Here is a 22,830-nt window from a genome sequence, read left to right as displayed (position 1 = left end):
AAACCACGCTCTTGTGTTGCATCATATACACTTAAGTGGTCCTAGTAAAGCAATCAATAAAGGAAACAAACCATCTTTGGCCAGAAATAGAAACACAACGGGTAGGGCCCCACACATCAGTATGAACTAAAGCAAATGGAGATGTACTTCTTTTATTTAGTGGAGAGTAAGTAGAATGAGTTTGCTTAGCCAAAACACAGGCTTCACATAAAAACTCATCCTTGTTATAACCTTTAACTAACTGAGGAAACAAAAAATCCAAAGTTCGAAAAGGATGGTGACCAAGTCAACAATGCCATAGATGGAGATCCGAAGAAGTTGCGGAATGTAATTGATGAGCGGAGGATGAAACTGATGGTGGACAAGTCTGACCCCTGTCGAGTATGTAGAGACCACTATGTACCTTACTACCCCCAATCGTGTGTTCTTTCACCAGATCCTGTATGACACAATGAGAGGGAAAGAAAGTTATTTTGTAGTTCAAATATCTGGTTAGACTACTAATGGAAAGGAGATTTGTAGGAAATGAAGGAACATGCAAAACAGAATTTAGTGTGATGGTAGGAGAGCAGTGAATGGAACCCTTTCCATGAATAGGAGAAAGGGAACCATTAGCTGCTCGAACAGTATCTTTTCCAGAACAAGGAGAATAATGATGAAATACATGGAAGGAACCAGTCATGTGGTCAGTGGCATCAGAGTCTATTATCGAAGGATTGGAGACAGCCGATGCATAATGACTACCGACCGGAATACCTGAGGGAAAGTAAGAACCAGAACAGGCAGAACAGATGTCGTAGAAGGTGCAACGGAAGGTGTTTGGAGCATGCGACGGAGGGCTAGTAGCTCATCCGGAGTAAAACACTGCCAGTAGAGGGGACGGTAATAGTAGGAGCAGCAGCTTCAGTCAGATTTGCCTTCGGTTTAAGCTTCCCCCGGCCTCATTTCGCCTCAAAATCAGCAGGCTTCCCATGTAACTTACAACATTGAGCCTTGGTGTGATAAGGTTTATTGCAGTGTTCACACTTGGCAGGTTCCTTGGAGGCAGCATTACCATAATCAGTAATAGTAATGGGAGTAGGGCTGGTAGTCTGTAGGGCAGACCTAGCAACAATAGGAGCATGTAATATCGAAGCCCGAGGAGTCTCCTTTGTATGAACCATGGCAAAGGTCTGCTTTAGTGTAGGAAAGGGAGACTGGTTCAACACTTGCATTCTAATAGGGTCATACTCCACATTCAGACCTGCCAAGAAGTCATACATATGGATACTGTCGACGTGTTTACGGTAGGCAGCAATATCAGTAAGTGTAGAGGGTTGATAGTCGGAGTAAATGATCTAATTGCTGCCATAAGCTTTTGAGGGAAGCATAATATGAATAGACAGAGAACTCCTTCTGAGTGAGGTCATGGGCCTTTTTATGTCACACCCCGGCCCGGTTATTAAGGGCCAAGTGTGGCGGGATGTCTCTGACATCCAACCAATCCCCAAGGATCACAAGTGCAGTACCCTATTTACAATCATTGCTCACAGATACAGTAATCAGAGGCAGCGGAAACAATTTAATTAATAGAGATAACATCATTAGTAAGAGAAGTCTAAATGATATTTCATTTATATAAATGATAAGGCTTGTGATACAACTATACAATTATCAAAGGTAGCACAGAGCAAAAGTATACAAAAAACTATTCTATAAATATATAAAGCATTTATAAAGCATAAAAGAGTGGGGAGGTAGCCTGGACTATCAGGCCAAGATCAGGAGGTTGCGCAATCATCACGTATGCACGAAGTATCGTACACTTCAAACTCCAACGCCGTAAATCCAACATTAGAAGTAACTAAATCACCTGAAAAATAAGGATATCCACAGGGGTGAGCTCTCAACTGAGCCCAGTAAGGGGGGGTACAAGCATACAAACACAATAAATCCATGATGCATGTGCTAAACTAGCATGTTCCTAGCACAGATACTAAGTCTCATGGGATATAAGTACTACTACTAGTGGTAGATGCTAACCTCGGTCCCGGAACTAACCCTTCGATCACCCGAGCGAAACCATTCTACCACGGTGAGGACCCGCCAGTTCCGGAACTAACACATCGGACCCCGACAGACCCCCAAATGACCAACCCTGCCTGTTTATTCCCACAGCGGAATTAGGGACCCGCTAACATGGGACAGAAGATGGCATCCTGGAACTAACACATCGGTCTCTGCCACGGGTTGTCCAACACCTTTCCCCCTATCGGGTAAGGGGCGCAGATCGGGTAATGAATATCAACCTAGCCATTCATAATAGTCAATAAACATGATGAGGCAAGTATGATCCGAGTTATAATTTACCGAATTCCATCATCATAAATTCACATCATATAAATAATCAATGCAAATGCAATGCAGTATGTCTTTGTGCAACCTATTTTACATGCAGATCTAATGCATTAAATAAAAGCTAGAAAACTACATGTTCCAGGTATAGAGGTAATGATGCGTGAGCGTGGCATTCAAGATAAAGTTGAAATTAATGTGATAAACACACAGGAAATTAAGGTCGAATCCCCTTACCTGTAGTTGTAGCTAGCCTAGGTGAATAAACTCCAATAGGCAGGCAAGAACAAACCAAGACAGTCCTAAATATGAGACAAGAATATTATAGATTGGTTATAGAAGGAATCCTAGGTCAGTTACCCACCAACAATCCAACAAACCGACTAGAAAACAGTAGAAACAACCCTAAACAACCTACCAAACACCATGCAATAGGTTCTGGGATGGGCCAAGGTCAAGTCCCAAGGAGTCTAAGTCATAAGGGCACAAAAATGGGGGAGCCGGATGCAGACTTCCAGGGAGCCGGTCAACCGCCCCTGGGCCTGCAACAACATCCGGGTCAGTGTCCGAATTTGGGGGTTTTGCTTTAATTGGCCAAATCTTTGCATGTATGGCCCAAATTAGGAGTTTTAACATTAATTCAAGGTGGGTCAATCTATTTTGGGTTCCAATTTCATACTTAATTAGTTAATTTAGAAATTTCTTCAATTAAACCTACATTTCTTAGCTAGGGTTCATGGACTAGTTACTGGGAGCAGAAATTGGGCTTATTAGAGGTACTACCATGGAGATTCAGGCATAACTGAACCTAGATGGCAGCAGGACAGCATTATAAATAGTAAAATCTATAAAAGTCAAGCTCAAATTAGAGCTTTAATGGCAGGTATTTACTTGGACAGCAACTAGGCTATACTAGGATGAACTTAGGGGAGATTTAAAGCAGTTTTAGAAGAAATTTAGAGGAAAAGAAGGTAATTACAGCAAGGGATTCACCAAGGCTTACCTGAAATTGTAATTGCAGCCTTCTAATGGAAGCTTTAAGCCCGAAATTAGGTGCAAGAGATAAGCCTTCAAGAACAGCCTCTAATCCCTCTTCCTCTCCTCTTTTCCCTTTTCTTTCTTCCTTCTCCAAGCTGGAACGATTCTGGTTCCTCTTCTCTTTGTTGGTGAATAATGAATAGTGTAAAGAGGGTTATATTTATAGAAACTTAAGCACTAAGGGGCAGAATGGTCATTTGGTTATAAATTATTTCTAAAATTGATTCTTTTGTATTTATTTCCTTATTTCAGCTACAGATCGACGTCATGCGACATCAGGGATGATCCGGATACGGGTAACTGTCCGGAACCACATTCCCCACTGGGGAACTGGGTCCCACAGAGTCAATTTTACTAAAATACCCTTCTAACTCTATTTGGTTGTACAAAACGTTATATAAATATATTTTAAATTATACTTACATTGAGTTTAATTAAGGGGGAGGTCCTGCAGCCTGTCCACAAAGCAGACCCGACACGTAGATAGCTAGTCAGCGGGTCCCACAAGGTAAAAATTACTATTCTCGCCCTAATACACTAATTAATTAAAAATACAACATATATAATAAAATGGGATTCTTACCTGGGATTCGGCCTACGACAAAGAGAGGCTTCGCAGGCCATCAATCCAGCATGCCAAGCTTATGTGTTGTCTTCCGCTAGACACCTCAGACTCATTTAAGGCCACAGTAGTTGGCTGATCGGAATGCCTTTACAGACGAGTCATGAGATAGGTCTGAATTTCTTAATCAAGATGGCCCACAACTTAGAGGCTAGTATGGGCAAAGTTGAACTAGAACTTGAAATCACACAGATTCCAAAAGTTCAAATTTATTATGAAATTTGACCGGGTTTCACATCTTGTGAATCTCATACACTTGAGTAGCATTCCCAACACGTCCATAAGTCTCCTGGCGGCACTCCAGATTTGATGGGCTTTCTCCAGGAGCAATAATTTGTCGGACAGATCTGGTTGCATAGATTGGAGCAAGTAAGACATCACCATAGCATCATGTGACATCCACTTCTCGTGTCGAGAACCTTTTTCAGCCGGCATGGTGTTAGTCCCAAGGATATGGCCAGTAAGGCCACGATCAGCAATGGTCAAGTAAGTAGTCCTAGACCACTTGAGGTAATTTGTCCCATCGAGCTTGATAGGAGCAGCAAGGGGAAGCAACTTTGTCCGGGACTGTCCATAAAGCCCAGAAGTTGCAGAAAAAGAGTCTGAACCTGTCATGATGATTCAAGGAAATGCTCCAACAAAATGCAGCAACACAAGAAATTAATTGCTGAAAATGGCAATAGCAATATCCTCAAGAAATCTTCAATGAAATAGGCTGAAAACTTGACCGAGTACTCTTCAATGATGATGGAAGAAGTCCTCAAAATTTCACACCAATCTAAGAAGGTGAATTACAAGAGGCAATTCATCAAACACCTGTTGAGCACCCTTGTATGCTGAAATTGATTCAGAGAAAGCGAAATCTGAAGGAAACTCAAACAAGTGGTTGGAAGGGATGGGGAGTGATTCTCTAAGGTGAAATACACTCCAAAAAAAACCAGAACCTGAAAGGAAGAAATAAACCTCCAATACCCAAAAAATCAATAAGTTTCAGGGTTTTGAAAAATACCTCAAAATGAAGATCAATTAGGAGAAAAAAGGCTTTCCAGAGAAGGATAAGGTGTATGAATGGATGGATAGATGCTGCAGAATGATGCAGATGAAGGTCCATTTAGAGGGAAGAACAATCTATAAAGAGTAAAGGCTTTGTTCTTCAAGAATCTTGGAAAAGTTTCAATACCGCAGGGAAGAAGGCAGCATCTATCGGGTAGAAAAAGGTTTAAATCATGAAAAAAGGATGGAGGTAGGTTTGAGGGCAGCAACTTGATCATAAGATCACCTCATTAGTGCTGCCCTAAGGTGAAGGAGAAGAACCAAGAGAAAGAGGAGAGAAGAGATCGAAGGAAGGGGAGGAGAAAGAGAGACGATAGGAGGCTGGGGTTTGGAAACTTGGATCAGAATAGGGTTAGCCCTGATACCATGTTAGAAGAGAGGAGAAAATATGAAATGGCTTCATTAAATTGATCTTCACACTCAGCCCTTCATTTATAACGTTCACTTATAAGGCAGAATTACAATACTGTCCCTGTATGGCCGACTATGCTTATAACGGGGAATAGACAAAGAAAAAACCCAAAATACCCTTATCGGGTTACTTAACTCAACAGATATCTTATCACATGTCACTTTTCTAAACTCGGTGGGAAGAAACTCCCTCAAAATCTGAACAAAGGAGTTTGATCACATGCAATTGCCTTTAAAATATGTAAAAGATAAGAGTTCAGTTGGGTACATGAAACCCTCACTATCCCTAAACTTGCCAGACGGGTCAAATTCCACCCCATTTCCCTCACAGCGCTCTTCATGCAGCCCATTTTCCCATCTACACAGATTTGAACCCTAATATCTCAAGTTTTGACTGTCAAAACTGAACAAAATTGGTTGGATTTCATGGCCTTTTGGAGACCTTTTTTTTCTGACAAGTGGAGTTCCTTGTGTAACACCTTTGCATTTGAAACTGTGTTCCTGGAAATGAATGCTTTAAGATATTATTTTTAAAATCTGCGAGTACTTCAGCCTTGACGATTTGTGGTTATACTCTTGAATCTTCCCTCATGGAACAGGTAAAGAAGATGATGCTATATGCGGTAAACCAAGCGGTAAAGTATTTGGGGCACCAGTCTGGGTGAGCAATTTATCTGTTTTTTTTTTTAAAACCATATTCTGCTGTCTGATGCTTTGTTTAGCTATCCTTTATGCTGATGTACATTATAATGCCGTATCTGTGAATGATATTGCTAGTTCCGCTTTGGCGGGTATAAGATGCCTATTTGGTTCTGGAAAGCCTTGACAATGTATAATGTAAGAATGCCCAGTTGGTTCTTTGAAGCCTTAGCACTATTTCCAGGGCATCTTAAAGCTTTCCATATGCTGCAATATTGGCTATTGCATGTGAGAGGTTGATGCAGAAGTGGCCCCTTAGGTAGCCCTCACATTCTCCTCGTAGGCAGGCATGGTCCAAGTGGTGAAGGAGAACCCTGAAGTTTTCTTTTTTTGGTTGAGGCCTTCATTGCTTTTGTTGTTTGCTTATTTAAATCTTGCGGTCCATTATTAGGCTGCTTAAGCTTTAAGTTCTTCTAGGTTCAGTTTTGAGTTCAATATTTGATTTAAGCTCTTCAACCTGGTAAGGGATTTGTTCCTGATATTTATATCGGTTAAATTATGTAGTTACGTGGGTTGACTTTATGGGTTTAGATGTATGTGTTGGTTCTATATGTTTGGGTTACTTTTGTCATAGTTGTCATCGATTAAGCTCTTCAACCTGGTAGGGGATTTGTTACTGAGATTTATTTATTTATTTTTAATCCCGAAAATTCTCTAGGACATGGGCTGGCCCCTTAGGATTTTATTAAAATAGAAACAATCAAAAGAAATAAATATAAGGGGGGGGGGGAACATTCCCGCCTTACCCCAACCCGGAGAACAATCAATACTCACTCACTCAAAAAATAATCGCAAGAAGGCTCCGGGTAGAGGAATAATGCATCAAGATCATGGTCATAACAGAGTTGAAGGGTTTTTAGATGTTGACTGGGTAGGTTCTCCAGTTGACAGGTGGTCGACTACAGGATATTGTACGTTTGTTGGAGGAATCTTGTTTCTTGGAAAGGCAAGAAACAAACTGTTGTATCCCGTTTCAATGCTGAATCAAAGTATAGAGCTATGACACATTTAACTTGTGAGTTGATATGGATACAACAATTGTTATCCGAGTTGGGTTTTAAAACATTGGTTCCCATGCAACTGTGGTGTGATAGTCAAGCCGTTCATATTGCTTCAAATCCTGTGTTTCATGAGAGGACGAAGCATATTGAAATTGATTGTCATTTTGTTTGTGAGAAGATGCAAAGTGGTCTGATTCTTCCAAGTCATGTCAGAACCGGAGTAGCTTGCAGATGTGTTTACGAAGCTTTTGGGTAGTGGGCGGATCAATTATATTTGTAACAAGTTGGGCATGATTGACATATATGCTCCAGCTTGAGGGGGAGTGTTTGAAGTATCAAGTGGGACCCATCTATGGGTCTCGGGATTAGCGCCTAGCTCTAATTCCAATATCCCTTATGGGTCTTGATTTATGTGCTTTATTTTTTGTCTTTTCCAGATTTGCCCCCATCCCAATTTATATTGTATCCTCTTCATTATTGAGAGAATAACTAGTTACAGCTGTTCTGTTCCTTTCTTCTCTTTTCTTCTCTGGTTTCATTAATTACAGTTTCAAACTTCCAATAGCTTGCTTCTTCAGTTTGCTGTTTTCTAGTTCAATGTTGATTTTTTATGACTTTATATGGCTTAATATTGAATTTTAATTCTTGATGCGACTTAATGTTGATTTTTGATGACTTGATGTGGCTGAATGTTGATTTTTGATAACTTGATGTGGCTAAATGTTGATGTTTGATGGCTTGATGTGGCTTAATGTTGATTTTTGTTGATATAAGGTATATATTGTAATGTACTAAATAATGTTAGAAAGGAGGGAAAATAAAATATAACAGTTGGTCGCCTAAGTGATTAGGCACCCCTCCACCGCCTTGGGTCACCTTGCCGCCTTGACAACTATGGTGAGTAGTTCTCCCTCTTCAAGGCTTCGATGGGGCTCAACCTAAAAACTGCTAGCTAGCTAAATTGGAAGTGAAGAAAATCTCTGGGCTCTCTCATGTTCAGTATGTAATTAGGAAATTTTGGGGCCAAACAAACTCTGCTGAATGTTCATTTGCAAAACTATCTTGAAATTTGTTTACCAGACCCATGGAGCTATTGTTTCAAGGGCTCTGCAATGGAGTTCTTCAAGTTGTATGGTGTTTGAAAATCACTTTTGGGCTAGGCAGGTTTGAATAATATTTTTCTTCCTAAATGGCCTTGTGAGACTCTTTGTCCCCCTCCCCTCCCCCCATTTTTCTTCTTTCTGTTCTGTTGCTCATCATTTGGTCAAGATTGCTGGACCTTGAGAAGGACACTGGTTTTGCCTAGCCCAAAAAGTGGGTTGATCTCACCAGAATTCTTGTGTCACCATTTTGATGCCCACTCATATAGGTCCAAAATAGAAAATTTGTTTTCAGTAACAATGTAGTATTCAAAGTTTATCATTTGAACAGGTTTTCTAGATGCTGCAACTGTGCATATCACTAAATTGTTGATGGATAGGTTTGTTGTTTAAATATATATATACTATTCTTTGTACATTCAGGAGTGAGACTGTTGTGGGGGACCAGGATCTGCCAGTAGAACTGCAAATTCCAGAGGCATCTCAACTTTGTGAAGATCTTTCATTGCTTCCTGAATCTATCGTTTCGCCATCTACAATTGGAACTTCCCCAACTTCCGAACTGGACTGTACTGCTGAAACTTGTGATACTTGAAGCCAGTCCAACTCTGCAGATCTTTAATGATTCAAAAATGAAGGGGTTCCTCTTTTTGAACTGTTGTCTGTATATAGACACCAAATATATGTAAAGGTCAGACACTAAATATACTCTCTCCTTTGGGGATATCTAAGTTTCTTTTTGTAGAATGTCCAGTTTCCAGATTCTTGTGACTTTTTCTTAGCTGTAGAACAGCAGATGTAAGGGTTCTTCCTTCCCGTTTTTGTACTGGAAAATGGATTATGGAACTGTAATGCATTGATGTGACTGTACCTAAAATTATAGTGAAAAGGAATATCAAAATCAACATGGCTTGGTTTTTGTTCGATGATAATTGCATCCTTGAAATTTTGTGCTACAGTTATTGTTATCATTTGAATGAACTAGTTGTGGTAGTTTTTATTTATTTTTTCAATTTAAGACAGGATTAGTTTATTGACTTTAAATCGCATGTTTTGTGGCTCTAGTCAGCCCTGACCCGACTTTTGCTGGACCTGTCTGGTACATAAATGCTAGGCCTAGTCCCAAGTGATGTCCATAACAAGCAACCCGACGAATGAGTAGGAATAAATTAGTAAAATGGGAAAATGTTGTGTTGGGGGGGGGGGGGGGTGTTGCTGGCCATGCCCAGACAGTGGGGGCAAAATGACCCCCCTGCCCCCGAGGTGCCAGCGTGCGAGGCCCCTGTGCTCCCCCACAGAGAACAGAGTAAAATATAGGTGGGAGAAGAATACGGTTTTCAGCTCTAATATAATTTGAGAACCAAATTACCCCCACTATTAGGTTTGATCAGCAAATAATATACTTATCTCAATCCCTTTCCTTGTCCTTTTGATTCTTCATTAAGGTGGCCCTGATGCTGCCTGTTGGATCTCCCATTTGTTGGGTCCTCTTAAGTTCTAAAATTCAACCAAAATCTCGGATATGTGAATAGGCAAATACAAAATAAAGTTCTTTTCTGAACATCAGAGAATTCCATCATGGGCTGAATATCTCTCTTTCTCTCTCTGTGTGTGTTGTGTGGCGGTTGTGTACAAGGATCAAGAACTCGGGTTTCGACCTGGCTGAAACCTTGATTTGGTCGAAACTTGATACTTTTTCTCATTCATGGGGAAACCTTGGTTGGAGGGGTTTTTGTCAAAACCAAGTTGAGATATGCCTTTCTCGGTTGAGATGATATAGGTCTGGTTCAAGGTGGTTCAACCATGTTTCGACTGAAACATGATCGAAACTATTGATACCGAGTCGAAACCATGTAGTTTTCAAAATACCCATCCATCTCTTCTCGAAACCCTATGAAACTGAGATATCTCGGTGGTTTCGACCGAGTTTTCTTTCCATGGTTGGGTATGAGAGATTTTTTTTTTTTTTGTTATCATAGTAAAAATCTCTTTTCTTTTGTATGGCAATAAAACACCAAGAGATTATTTCTTTTTCTTTTTTATTTGCTTTTTATTGAAATATATAATCTAAGATCAACCGGTTAGGAACGAATGCAGAGTGCACTGGGAAAATAGTTTGACCACGAGTCCCATTCAATCTCTCAACCATAATTACAACTTTGAAAGTGAATCCACAGAAGCTGATGGGGCAGAATTGATCAATGCCTTCAAGGTCTACTTACTACCTTGGAGATAAAGCATAAAAGGATCTGATTTAGCTCATTCGGCATTACAGCTGTGAGAAATTCTGAAATAAAGGCCAAAATATCAACTTTTGTAATTTCCCATAACTTTTGAAAAAAGTGGAGGGAAGCCCATTAGGGCTTGGGGATTTAAGAGGCCCCATTGTAAATAGAGCTTTCTTTGCTTCCTCTAAATCAGGCATGCTGCACAAGGTTCAAGTTCTTGTTGAAGAGCTTTAATTTTAGTGATTTTGTTCTCCAGAGCTTGAGATGGAGTTGAAGGGGGAGGCCTTGCAGATGTTCAAGATCTTGTTGAAGAGCTTTAATTTTAGTTTGTACAAGGCTAAAAACACTTCCAAATTCCAGTTTTGAAAGGTTGCAAATGTTCAAGCTTTGTGCATGGGCTGTGAAACCCGGTCAAATTTTCGAATAAATTTGAACTTTTGGAATCTGTGTGATTTCAAGTTCTGGTCCAACTTTGGCCGTACTAACCTCTAAGTTGTGGGCCGTCTTGATTAAGAAATTCAGACCTATCTCATGACTCGTCTGTAAAGGCATTCCGATCAGCCAACTACCGTGGCCTTAAATGAGTCTGAGGTGTCTAGCGGAAGACAACACATAAGCGTGGCATGCTGGATTGATGGCCTGCGAAGCCTCTCTCTGTCTTAGGCCGAATCCCAAGTAAGAATCCCATTTTATATGTATATATGTTGTATTTTTAATTAATTAGTGTATTAGGGGCAGAATAGTAATTTTTACCTTGTGGGACCCCGCACCAGAGCTACCTGTGTCTGGTCTGCTGGCTGGACAGGCTGCAGGACCTCCCCCTTAATTAAACTCAATGTAAGTATAATTTAAAATATATTTATATAACGTTTTGTACGACCAAATAGGGTTAGAAGGGTATTTTAGTAAAATTGTCGCTGTGGGACCCAGTTCCCCAGTCGGGAATGCTATTCCAGACAATTACCCGTGTTCGAATGACCTTTAATGTCGCCCGGCATCAAGTTATGGATAGAATAGATCAATAAATACGAATTCAGGTTTATAAACTATTTTAGAAATTAGTTTAAATCTAATTTCTATCCAAAAGACAGATTTACCCCTTAGTGCTTAAGTAGTTAGATAATATCAAAAGCCTTTCCAATTGATCACTATTCACAAGTCTAAGGGAGCTAAAGAAATTCGTTCCAACTTGGGAGAGAAGGAAAGAAAGAGGAAAAGAGAAGAGAAGAAGAGAGGGAAAAAATGGAAGCTTACCTTAGGGCTTGTCTTCAACACTTGGAGCTGAACCAAGAATCTCCATTAGAAAGCTGTCTGCACTCTAAATCTGTTCTTATAACTGAGGTAAGCCTTGGATACTTGCTGTCTTCCTCTTTATTTCCCCTCTTCTCCATCTCTAGTTCACCTATTAAGAATTTCTGCCATTAAAGCTTGGAGACCAAGCTTGGGTTTGTGAAATTGAGCATAATTAGACTGATTTGAAACAGTTTTTGACTCTCTAAGGCCTGAAATTTGGGAAATTACCAAGTTTGAAAGTTGTATTGCTGTTCTTGATGGCAATTTATAAACCCTAAACTAATTAATTAGGTTTAATTGAATAATTACCAAAATTATGAAGTTATTTATGAAATTGAGCACCCAAAATAGATTGACCCACCTTGAATTAATGTTAAAACTCTTAATTTGGGCCATACATGCAAAGATCTGGCCAATTGAAGCAAAACCCCCAAATTCGGACACTGACGCGGATGCTGTTGCAGGCCCAGGGGCGGTTGACCGGCTCCCTGGAAGTCTGCGTCCGGCTCTCCCATTTTTGTGCCCTTATGACCTAGACCCCTTAGGACTTGACCTTGGACCATCCCAGAACCTATTGCATGGTGTTTGGTATGTTGTTTAGGGTTGTTTCTACTGTTTCTAGTCGGTTTGTTGGATTGTTGGTGGGTAACTGACCTAGGATTCCTTCTATAACTAATCTATAATATTCTTGTTTCATATTTAGGACTGTCTTGGTCTGTTCTTGCCTGCCTATTGGAGTTTATTCACCTAGGCTAGCTACAATTACAGGTAAGGGGATTCGACCTTAATTTCCTGCGTGTTTATCACATTAATTTCAACTTTATGCTGAATGCCATGCTCATGCATCATTACCTCTATACCTGGAGCATGTAGTTTTCTAGCTTTTATTTAATGCATTAGACTGCATGTAAAATAGGTTGTACAAAGTCATACTGCATTGCATTTGCGTTGATTATTTATATGATGTGAATTTATGGTGATGGAATTTGGTAATTTATAATTCAGATCATGCTTGCCTCATCATGTTTAGACTGCATTGGGCTAGGTTGATATTCATTACCCAGTGCTACGCCCCTTACCAACAGGGGGAAAGGTGTTGGACAACCCGTGGCAGAGACAGATGTGTTAGTTCCGGGATGCCATCTTCTGTCCCATGTTAGCGGGTCCTTAATTCCGCTGTGGGAATAAACAGGCAGGGTTGGTCATTTTGGGGGTCTGTTGGGGTCCGATGTGTTAGTTTTGGAACTGGCGGGTCCTCACCGTGGTAGAATGGTTTCGCTCGGGTGACCAAAGGGTTAGTTCCGGGACCGAGGTTAGCATCTACTACTAGTAGTAGTACTTATACCCCATGAGACATAGTATCTGTGCTAGGAACATGTTAGTTTAGCACATGCATCATGGATTTATTGTGTTTGTATGCTTGTACCCCCCTTACTGGGCTCAGTTGAGAGCTCACCCCTATGGATATCCTTATTTTTCAGGTGATTTAGTTACTTCTAATGTTGGATTTACGGCGCTGGAGTTTGAAGTGCACGATACTTCGTGCGCACGTGATGATTGGGCAACCTCCTGATCTTGGCTTGATAGCCCAGGCTACCTCCCCACTCTTTCATGCTTTATATAGTTATAGAATAGTTTCTTGTATACTTTTACTCTGTGCTACCTTTGAGAACTGTATAGTTGTATCACAAGCCTTATCATTTATATAAATGAAATATCATTTAGACTTCTCTTACTAATGATGTTATCTCTATTAATTAAATTGTTTCCGCTGCCTCTGATTACTGTATCTGTGAGCAATGATTGTGAATATGGTACTGCACTTGTGATCCTTGGGGATTGGTTGGATGTCAGAGATATCCCGCCACACTTGGCCCTTAATAACCGGGCCGGGGTGTGACATTTAAGTGGTATTAGAGCCTTTGTGCTCTACTCCTATTTACAATCAAGTTCACAGTACAGCAGCTCTTAGATTCATTGATCTGAAGGTGAGTCTACTTAGGATAAATAAAAGCTTCAACTAAAAGCTACAACTAAAGTAAAAAAAAAAAAAAAAAAAAAAAATGATTGTACAACCCAAGAGATATTGAATAGAAAATTAAAAACTTTATAAATAAGCTGAGTCTTTAGTATAATGGCTACAATTTTTTACAGACTTTAAGTACAAGGTTCAACAAAGAACAACTGAGGAAAGTAAAGTAAAAGCTAGACTGGGATGCATAAGTCATCACTGCCGTGGTGGTGGTGGTGGGCCCATAACCCACAGGTCCCACGGTGTCCACTGCCTAGACACGGCTGCTAATATGAGTGAAGTCTTTTCTTATGCCATCAAATCCCTATGCCATGGATCTCTCTAAGCCGTTAAACCGGCTAAAGAGCTGTCCCCAGGGAGTACCATCTGCAGGAACAGTCGCAACAGACGAGGAAGAAGCACCCGCATGACCATGTGAAGGGTGTTGAGGAGGAGGAGGTGGATCTCTGTGTGCCTCTGTATGTCCTCTCTCTGTAGCATCCTCAGCATCAGTAGTCTGTACCATGTCGGTGCAGTCAGGATGACCAAGCTCTAGAGAAAAAGGTGGAAGTTCTATACTCATCTTCACTGGGGTAATCCGGTTGATCTTCGAAGACTTCACCCCCGAAGCCTCCTCATTCAATAGGTTGACACCAAATCTGGGAAATACCTTGGTGAGTAGCCTCCCCAGTAACAGATTTCCATGCCCAGGGTTATCATGCAGGTGTGCCATGGTACGCATGATGGCATCAAGAAGGCAGATCTGGTATCCTATATAGAGACAGTATGTGGCAAGGATCTATATTGTGGACAACTCAGTCCGGTGAGCACTCTTCTGGACTACATTGTGTCCACAAATTCTAGATAAGAAACGGGCTGATGGAAGCAATTCCAACTCAGATTTCATCCTCTCATAGATCTTGCCATTAGTGAATATACCCATTCCTGTTCTTCATCAGCCAGGAACTCAGATGCATCAGCACTTGGAGGGCAGTACCTCCACTCCCCTTCATAAGATATCTTCTGAATATTAGCTAATCGGGCTGTGCTGAAAGAGATGGGCAGGTCTTTCACATAAGAGTTGATGATGAACTCTTTTCCTTCGTACCGGTAAGATTGATTTCTCAAAAGAGTCGCACCAGTCGAGGGTAGCAATGTCTCTCCGATTGTAGCATAGATAACCACCCTAGTTTCTCAAATCTTTCCTGGACCTTGAATGGGATATGGTCAACCAAGACTACATTCCTTTCTTCTTCCACTTTCAGGAAGATCCTTGGGTTGAATTCAGCTGGAACTGTAGCTGCACCTCTACCTCTCCCTCCACGGCCTTGAGTTGCAGTCATTTATGGTAAATGCTGTAAATTTAAGAAGAAAATTATTTAGGTAAAGTCTAGGACAACAACAAAATTTGAGGTAAGATTGTTAAATCTATTAGGTACTAAGGTAGGAAGCCTATCAATATGTCTAGGTAAACTAATTTTGTAGGAATACATTTGGAATATATAAAATCTGTTTAGATTCCAATATAAGTATAAATAGATGCAACCACAAAAAAATAGGGTAGTATAAGGAGAGAAGGTAATTATATAAGAATCATAGTATATTAATATAGCATTAGATAGAACACGTGCAAACCATACAGTAAACTTTAAAAACTTAATAAGAAAATATTAAGAACTAGGTAATCTTATGATTAACACTGTACTATATTTAAAATGAACAAAAATAATACCTAATATTAAGACCTAACACATTCACAATGATAGATAAGAATCAACAATGCACCTTAGCTAGGAAGAAAATATAAGAAATGCATAAAGTTCAACAAAGAATAAAAGAAATACATGTTAATGGAGTAAAAGAGTAAATACTTACTTAAAATCTAGGAAATATGTTGAGCCATAGTTAGGTTTTGAGAAGAAGAACAAAAAAATGTACAAAATTTCCAAGTTTAGAACACTTACTTTAAATGTGGAGGAGTAGATCTTATGATTTAAGCTCTTATTAGTGTTATAGGAACCCTAGAATAACCTTAGGATAAGTTAGAAAGTGTTAGTGAAGAGAAAGAAATGAAGTTTGATGTGTTTTGAGTGGATTTTACAAAGCCTGTTTTGCCTAGCGGACGATCCAGCTGGATTGGTGTCTGAATCTGGGACAGTTTAGGTCTGAATCCGGGACACCCAAATTCCTTATTGAGCTACTGACTCCACTCTCGGATGCATCTGGCTCATTTTCCTGCGCATCCGCCCCAAGTAGACTTTGCATCCGGCCCACCTAAATGGTTTTAAAAATAAAATAAAATAAATAAATAGAACCTGTGTTACATCAAAATAATGAAATATATAGAAAATAAAATAAGATTAAACATGCATATTGTATATAAATTTGTATATATATATATATATGTATTAAAAGTATATGTATTAATGTAGTAAGTGTGAATAGAGAAAGAAACTAAATACATTATGACACTAAGATGTGCATTCTTGTGTTATCATAATTATTAATAATGAATCTAGTGTATGATTTGGTTGCTTATGTAATTGTAATATATGTAAAGTACTATATGATGCTAATGTTTCTTTTTAGGAACTCGCCATGATAGCTTGTCATGCATTTGCATCTCAATAACGAGTTATATATTGAGTATCTAGAGTAAGTAAGCAAAAATAAAAGACCTAGGAATGCTAGTTTAGGCATCCAGTCAAACGCCTTATAGGCATTAAGATAAAAGCCCTTCTTAAAATTTTTGAATTCCTTCACTTTTAAACATAATGCAATAAAAGCCAAGAACAATTGAACAAAAAAAAAAAGAAGAAGGTGGAATTGAAGGATGTGGCAAAACTTTGCTCAACAATAGGTATGAGTGGGGTAATGGGTTCCCGAATGTCCCCTCCGTTGTTGGGAGTGAGCAATAGGGATTCCATCAATATTCCAATTCATCCTACAATTGAGTTAGGCATTGCATAACCAGAAGGGAAAGTCTTCATAATGGAAAACCCTATAAGCAAGAATTATACATACCTATACACTACAACCTAAACCCTAAAAATATTGATAAAATATAATAATCGAATTATATGAAAATATAATGAACATAATAGAATTTAGATAAAAGAAGAACAGAAATGAACACTAAAGAATAAGAAGAACAAAAATAATAACGATAATAATAATAATAATAATGAGAATATTTTCCTTGTATTTTTAGGTTTAGGTACTTTGTCGATATGGTGACTGAGCCTTGTAATGAATTGTTCCCAAGTTACCTTAGATACTCTAGGACCCCTCCTCTTGTATATTCTTGTGTGTTTAGGGAAAGAATATGAGAGTTTTGGAAAAGAGGATAATGTCTTTGGTCGGTTTAGAATACTGTCTGACTCGAAACAGGTCAACAAAAGCCATCGACCTGTAGATTGTACAATACCCAAAACAGGAAACAACTTAAGAGAGTGTAAGTCATTGATGCAGTTGTAGTAACCTCAACTGTTCGGATTGCTAGGTGCATCAATTTCGAGGACGAAATTCTTATAAGGTTGGGAGAATGTGAAACCCGGTCAAATTTTCGAATAAATTTGAACTTTTGGAATCTGTGTGATTTCAAGTTCTGGTTCAACTTTGGCCATACTAGCCTCTAAGTTGTGGGCCGTCTTGATTAAGAAATTCAGACCTATCTCATGACTCGTCTGTAAAGGCATTCCGATCAGCCAACTACCATGGCCTTAAATGAGTCTGAGGTGTCTAGCGGAAGACAACACATAAGTGTGGCATGCTGGATTGATGGCCTGCGAAGCCTCTCTCTGTCTTAGGCCGAATCCCAGGTAAGAATCCCATTTTATATGTATATATGTTGTATTTTTAATTAATTAGTGTATTAGGGGCATAATAGTAATTTTTACCTTGTGGGACCCCGCACTGAGCTACCTGTCTGCAGTCTCGCTGGTGGACAGTGCTGCAGGACCTCCCCTTAATTAAACTCAATGTAAGTATAATTTAAAATATATTTATATAACGTTTTGTACGACCAAATAGGGTTAGAAGGGTATTTTAGTAAAATTGTCGCTGTGGGACCCAGTTTCCCAGTGGGAAATGCTATTCCAGACAATTACCCGTGTTCGAATGACCTTTAATGTCGCCTGGCATCAAGTTATGGATAGAATAGACCAATAAATACGAATTCAGGTTTATAAACTATTTTAGAAATTAGTTTAAATCTAATTTCATCCAAAAGATGATTTACCCCTTAGTGCTTAAGTAGTTAGATAAATATCAAAAGCCTTTCCAATTGATCACTATTCACAAGTCTAAGGGAGCTAAAGAAATTGCGTTCACTTGGGAGAGAAGGAAAGAAAGAGGAAAAGAGAAGAGAAGAAGAGAGGGAAAATAGGGAAGCTTACCTTAGGGCTTGTCTTCAACACTTGGAGCTGAACCAAGAATCTCCATTAGAAAGCTGCCTGCACTCTAAATCTGTTCTTATAATTGAGGTAAGCCTTGGATACTTGCTGTCTTCCTCTTTATTTCCCCTCTTCTCCATCTCTAGTTCACTTATTAAGAATTTCTGCCATTAAAGCTTGGAGACCAAGCTTGGGTTTGTGAAATTGAGCATAATTAGACTGATTTGAAACAGTTTTTGACTCTCTAAGGCCTGAAATTTGGGAAATTACCAAGTTTGAAAGTTGTATTGCTGTTCTTGATGGCAATTTATAAACCCTAAACTAATTAATTAGGTTTAATTGAATAATTACCAAAATTATGAAGTTATTTATGAAATTGAACACCCAAAATAGATTGACCCACATTGAATTAATGTTAAAACTCTTAATTTGGGCCATACATGCAAAGATCTGGCCAATTGAAGCAAAACCCCCAAATTCGGACACTGACCCGGATGCTGTTGCAGGCCCAGGGGCGGTTGACCGGCTCCCTGGAAGTCTGCATCCGGCTCCCCCATTTTTGTGCCCTTATGACCTAGACCCCTTAGGACTTGACCTTGGACCATCCCAGAACCTATTGCATGGTGTTTGGTATGTTGTTTAGGGTTGTTTCTATTGTTTCTAGTCGGTTTGTTGGATTGTTGGTGGGTAACTGACCTAGGATTCCTTCTATAACTAATCTATAATATTCTTGTCTCATATTTAGGACTGTCTTGGTCTGTTCTTGCCTGCCTATTGGAGTTTATTCACCTAGGCTAGCTACAATTACAGGTAAGGGGATTCGACCTTAATTTCCTGCATGTTTATCACATTAATTTCAACTTTATGCTGAATGCCATGCTCATGCATCATTACCTCTATACCTGGAGCATGTAGTTTTCTAGCTTTTATTTAATGCATCAAACTGCATGTAAAATAGGTTGCACAAAGACATACTGCATTGCATTTGCATTGATTATTTATATGATGTGAATTTATGGTGATGGAATTCGATAATTTATAACTCAGATCATGCTTGTCTCATCATGTTTAGACTGCATTGGGCTAGGTTGATATTCATTACCCAGTGCTACGCCCCTTACCAACAGGGGGAAAGGTGTTGGACAACCCGTGGTAGAGACCGATGTGTTAGTTCCGGGATGCCATCTTCTGTCCCATGTTAGCGGGTCCCTAATTTCGCTGTGGGAATAAACAGGCAGGGTTGGTCATTTGGGGGTCTGTCGGGGTCCGATGTGTTAGTTTCGAAACTGGCGGGTCCTCACCGTGGTAGAATGGTTTCGCTCGGGTGACCGAAGGGTTAGTTCCGGGACCGAGGTTAGCATCTACCACTAGTAGTAGTACTTATACCCCATGAGACTTAGTATCTGTGCTAGGAACATGTTAGTTTAGCACATGCATCATGGATTTATTGTGTTTGTATGCTTGTACCCCCCTTACTGGGCTCAGTTGAGAGCTCACCCCTGTGGATATCCTTATTTTTCAGGTGATTTAGTTACTTCTAATGTTGGATTTGCGGCGCTGGAGTTTGAAGTGCACGATACTTCGTGCGCACGTGATGATTGGGCAACCTCCTGATCTTGGCTTGATAGTCCAGGCTACCTCCCCACTCTTTCATGCTTTATAAATGCTTTATATAGTTATAGAATAGTTTCTTGTATACTTTTACTCTGTGCTACCTTTGAGAACTGTATAGTTGTATCACAAGCCTTATCATTTATATAAATGAAATATCATTTAGACTTCTTTTACTAATGATGTTGTCTCTATTAATTAAATTGTTTCCGCTGCCTCTGATTACTGTATCTGTGAGCAATGATTGTGAATAGGGTACTGCACTTGTGATCCTTGGGGATTGGTTGGATGTCAGAGACATCCCGCTACACTTGGCCCTTAATAACCGGGCCGGGGTGTGACATAGGCAAACACTTCCAAATTCAACTTTCGAAAGACTATTTTACAGCTTCCCATTTTCTATTGAAGTTTACTAGTTGCTGATCCAGTTGCTACTATTTGACCAAGCTTTTAAAGCTATACTCTAGTAGTCAGGATGTCGAAGCCACATAGCCTTAAATCTGAAATATCGTGGTCATTAGGATTTGCTTCCTAAGTCTACAATGATCGGAGCATGGTCTGAGTCCACTGCATATCGAACAAACATCATAGTGCCTCTGAAAGCACATCGGCATGCTTGGTTAGATAGAGCCCTATCAAGTTTGATCGGAAAGTTAACAACACCAATCGTTTATTGGTCCAAGGTTGAGCCTTTTGGAACCTAAGTCCATGAAGTGGCAAGCATTCGACATGTCCTGAAACTGCTGAATATCAGGAGAGTTTGTTGTTGAGACATTACATGTCTGTTTATTTTTTGGTAACTTTTTTTTTTTTTGTGATTACTTACTTTTAATTATAAGTGACAAAGATTATTTGTAATGGTATATCTAATCTCTCTCTTAATTCTCATAGTATGCAAGATAGTGTTCATTGGCATGATGATGGAGAAGTCGAACGGTAAGATCAAACTTCCACCAATAAGTCCAAGTGGGAGATGGTCTAAAGCGTTACATTGGATCAAGAGCTTCAAGAAGAAGTCTTCATCAAGTCGTTGTTTCTCTTAGCCTTAAGATTTTTTTTTTTTTTTTTTTTGTATCTTGTATATCATCTTGTAATCCTATGCATGCATAGTGAAGTGATTTAAACAAAATGACCTAACTCAAGCCAAATTGGTATATCTTAACCTAGACCTTTTGGTATTATGCCTCAAGAAAGACTTTAACATAATTAGGTGGTTTTTGACTTAGAAGATATACTTATATTGGTTAAATTTCCTTGATTCAAAAATCCCATCTTTGTACAGCCCCTCCTTCGTTGTTTGAACCAACTACTCTATGCTTATCTCTCCTCACCCCCCCTAGCTCAAGTTGCTCACATTGGATGAAGAGATTCTCTCTTTGCCCTGGTTGGCAAAAAACTCTCCTCTACAATTAATGAAAAATTTTACTTCTTAAATCCTAGGAGGAAAAAAAAAATGATAAAAAGGCATTCGCCGAAAAATGGACTTACAAAAAGAGTTAATCTATGTGTACAAAATCATGATTCACACTGAACAAATTAAACAGTTGAAAATAGGTGAAACACTATAAAAAAAGGACAATATAAAATAAGGGAAAAGGGTGGGCACGCCAGAGTGCCAACATGTGTCATCCTCTTTTCTCCCCCTTAGGAAAAGACCATGTTGCCCTCTTGTGTCCAGCCTTATGATTGGTGTATGCCGCTAACTTTCCAAAAACTGATGGTATATCCAACCCTCTCACATAAAATAGATTTCCATCATCTGCTAATCAGCCAAGTAAAGATCTTTTTCTCCCCTACATGATCATGCACCTGTCTTGCATAATCCACTTTCATTGTAACTCTAAATTCCTTTCATTTTGGCCCATTCAACTACTCCCATACTTCCATACATCACATTACATTGCAGGTAAAGTTTCATTCCTCATGGAGGTCCATTTAGATATATATTTTCTTCCTTTTTGGGAAAGGGGGGGGGGGGGGTTGGGTTTGGCTCTAGAAACTTGCGATGAGGTCCGTATTGATATCAGCCAACATCGATGCCGATACCTGTCTGGAACTGGATCAATGATATGGTAAGACAAAGGATAAAATGTTCAAAATCCATGTTGGTATCGAAATCTTTGAAGGCAAAAACATCTGATACGACTGATACCGACCAATATGTATCTGTAGAAAACCTAGGACCTGTACCAGTAACTTTAAAGAGAAGAAAAGAGAGAATAATAACTTTTTGTTTTCATTCATAGGTAAGCCCCTCTATTTATAATAGAAGGAAAATTACAAAAAGATTAAACTAGGCGATGTGGGACTAAAACCCACATAGCCCACTTACACTTAATAACTTAAGAAAAATAAAACTACCCCAAACAGACCAGAATACCCCCATGGTATTCTGGATTATATTCCAACACTTCCCCTCAAGCTGGATTACACAAATAAGTAAAGAAAAAGATCCAGCTTGAACTAAAAAAAACTCCAAATAATGCTAACATTCCCCCTCAAATTGGCGCATACAAGGTACTAATGCCCAACTTGAACAAAATAAAAAAAAAAACTAAGTTGCAACAGAATCCAGCTTGACATATGAATGCAGCTCCCAAATAAACCTTCAAGAACTAGAAAAATAGATCTTCAAAGCCTGGGCAGACTTGATCAGCAAACCGGGACTGGAATGTCTTCCAAAAAAGGTAGTTTTTAACGATCTTCAATAGCTATGCAGTGATGAATCTCAGATTGTCATAATGACATAAAATCTTGAAGTTAAATAATTAGAGCAACAAGCAGCGGAAATAAACTGAATCAGACAGTGTATCAACCCAACTGAAAGTCCTCAAATAGGCAACAACGAAATATCTTCAATACTTTAATACTTCAATCTCCCCCTTACGGCAAACTCAACCCAATAACAAAGTAGATACCCATTGGCAATGGTGAAAACACTGACCTTCTATGTTTTGCACCAAGTGTTCCTGCAAGTTCTGCTTCTACAATGTTTGCAGGTGTACTGTACATAATCCCCCCCTCACGTGTAATAC

At 39.4% G+C, this 22,830-nt stretch overlaps 1 protein-coding gene across 1 annotated transcript in view; it reads left to right on the top strand.

The window, feature by feature from the left end:
- Nucleotides 1-9,180, top strand: part of LOC122645932 (lysine-specific demethylase JMJ25-like) — a 65,925-nt gene extending 56,745 nt beyond the window's left edge. The window contains exons 12-13 of the mRNA XM_043839348.1: nt 6,058-6,119; nt 8,682-9,180. Coding sequence (XP_043695283.1) covers nt 6,058-6,119; nt 8,682-8,853 — 234 coding nt within the window. The 3' untranslated portion in view covers nt 8,854-9,180. The remainder of the gene's footprint in view (nt 1-6,057; nt 6,120-8,681) is intronic.
- The last annotated feature ends 13,650 nt before the right edge of the window (nt 9,181-22,830 follow it).

This window comes from Telopea speciosissima, chromosome 11 (genome assembly GCF_018873765.1).
Source record: "Telopea speciosissima isolate NSW1024214 ecotype Mountain lineage chromosome 11, Tspe_v1, whole genome shotgun sequence".
Classification (NCBI taxonomy): Eukaryota; Viridiplantae; Streptophyta; class Magnoliopsida; order Proteales; family Proteaceae; genus Telopea; species Telopea speciosissima.
Note: the sequence above shows the minus strand (reverse complement) of the source record. Positions and strands in the feature narration are given on the sequence as shown.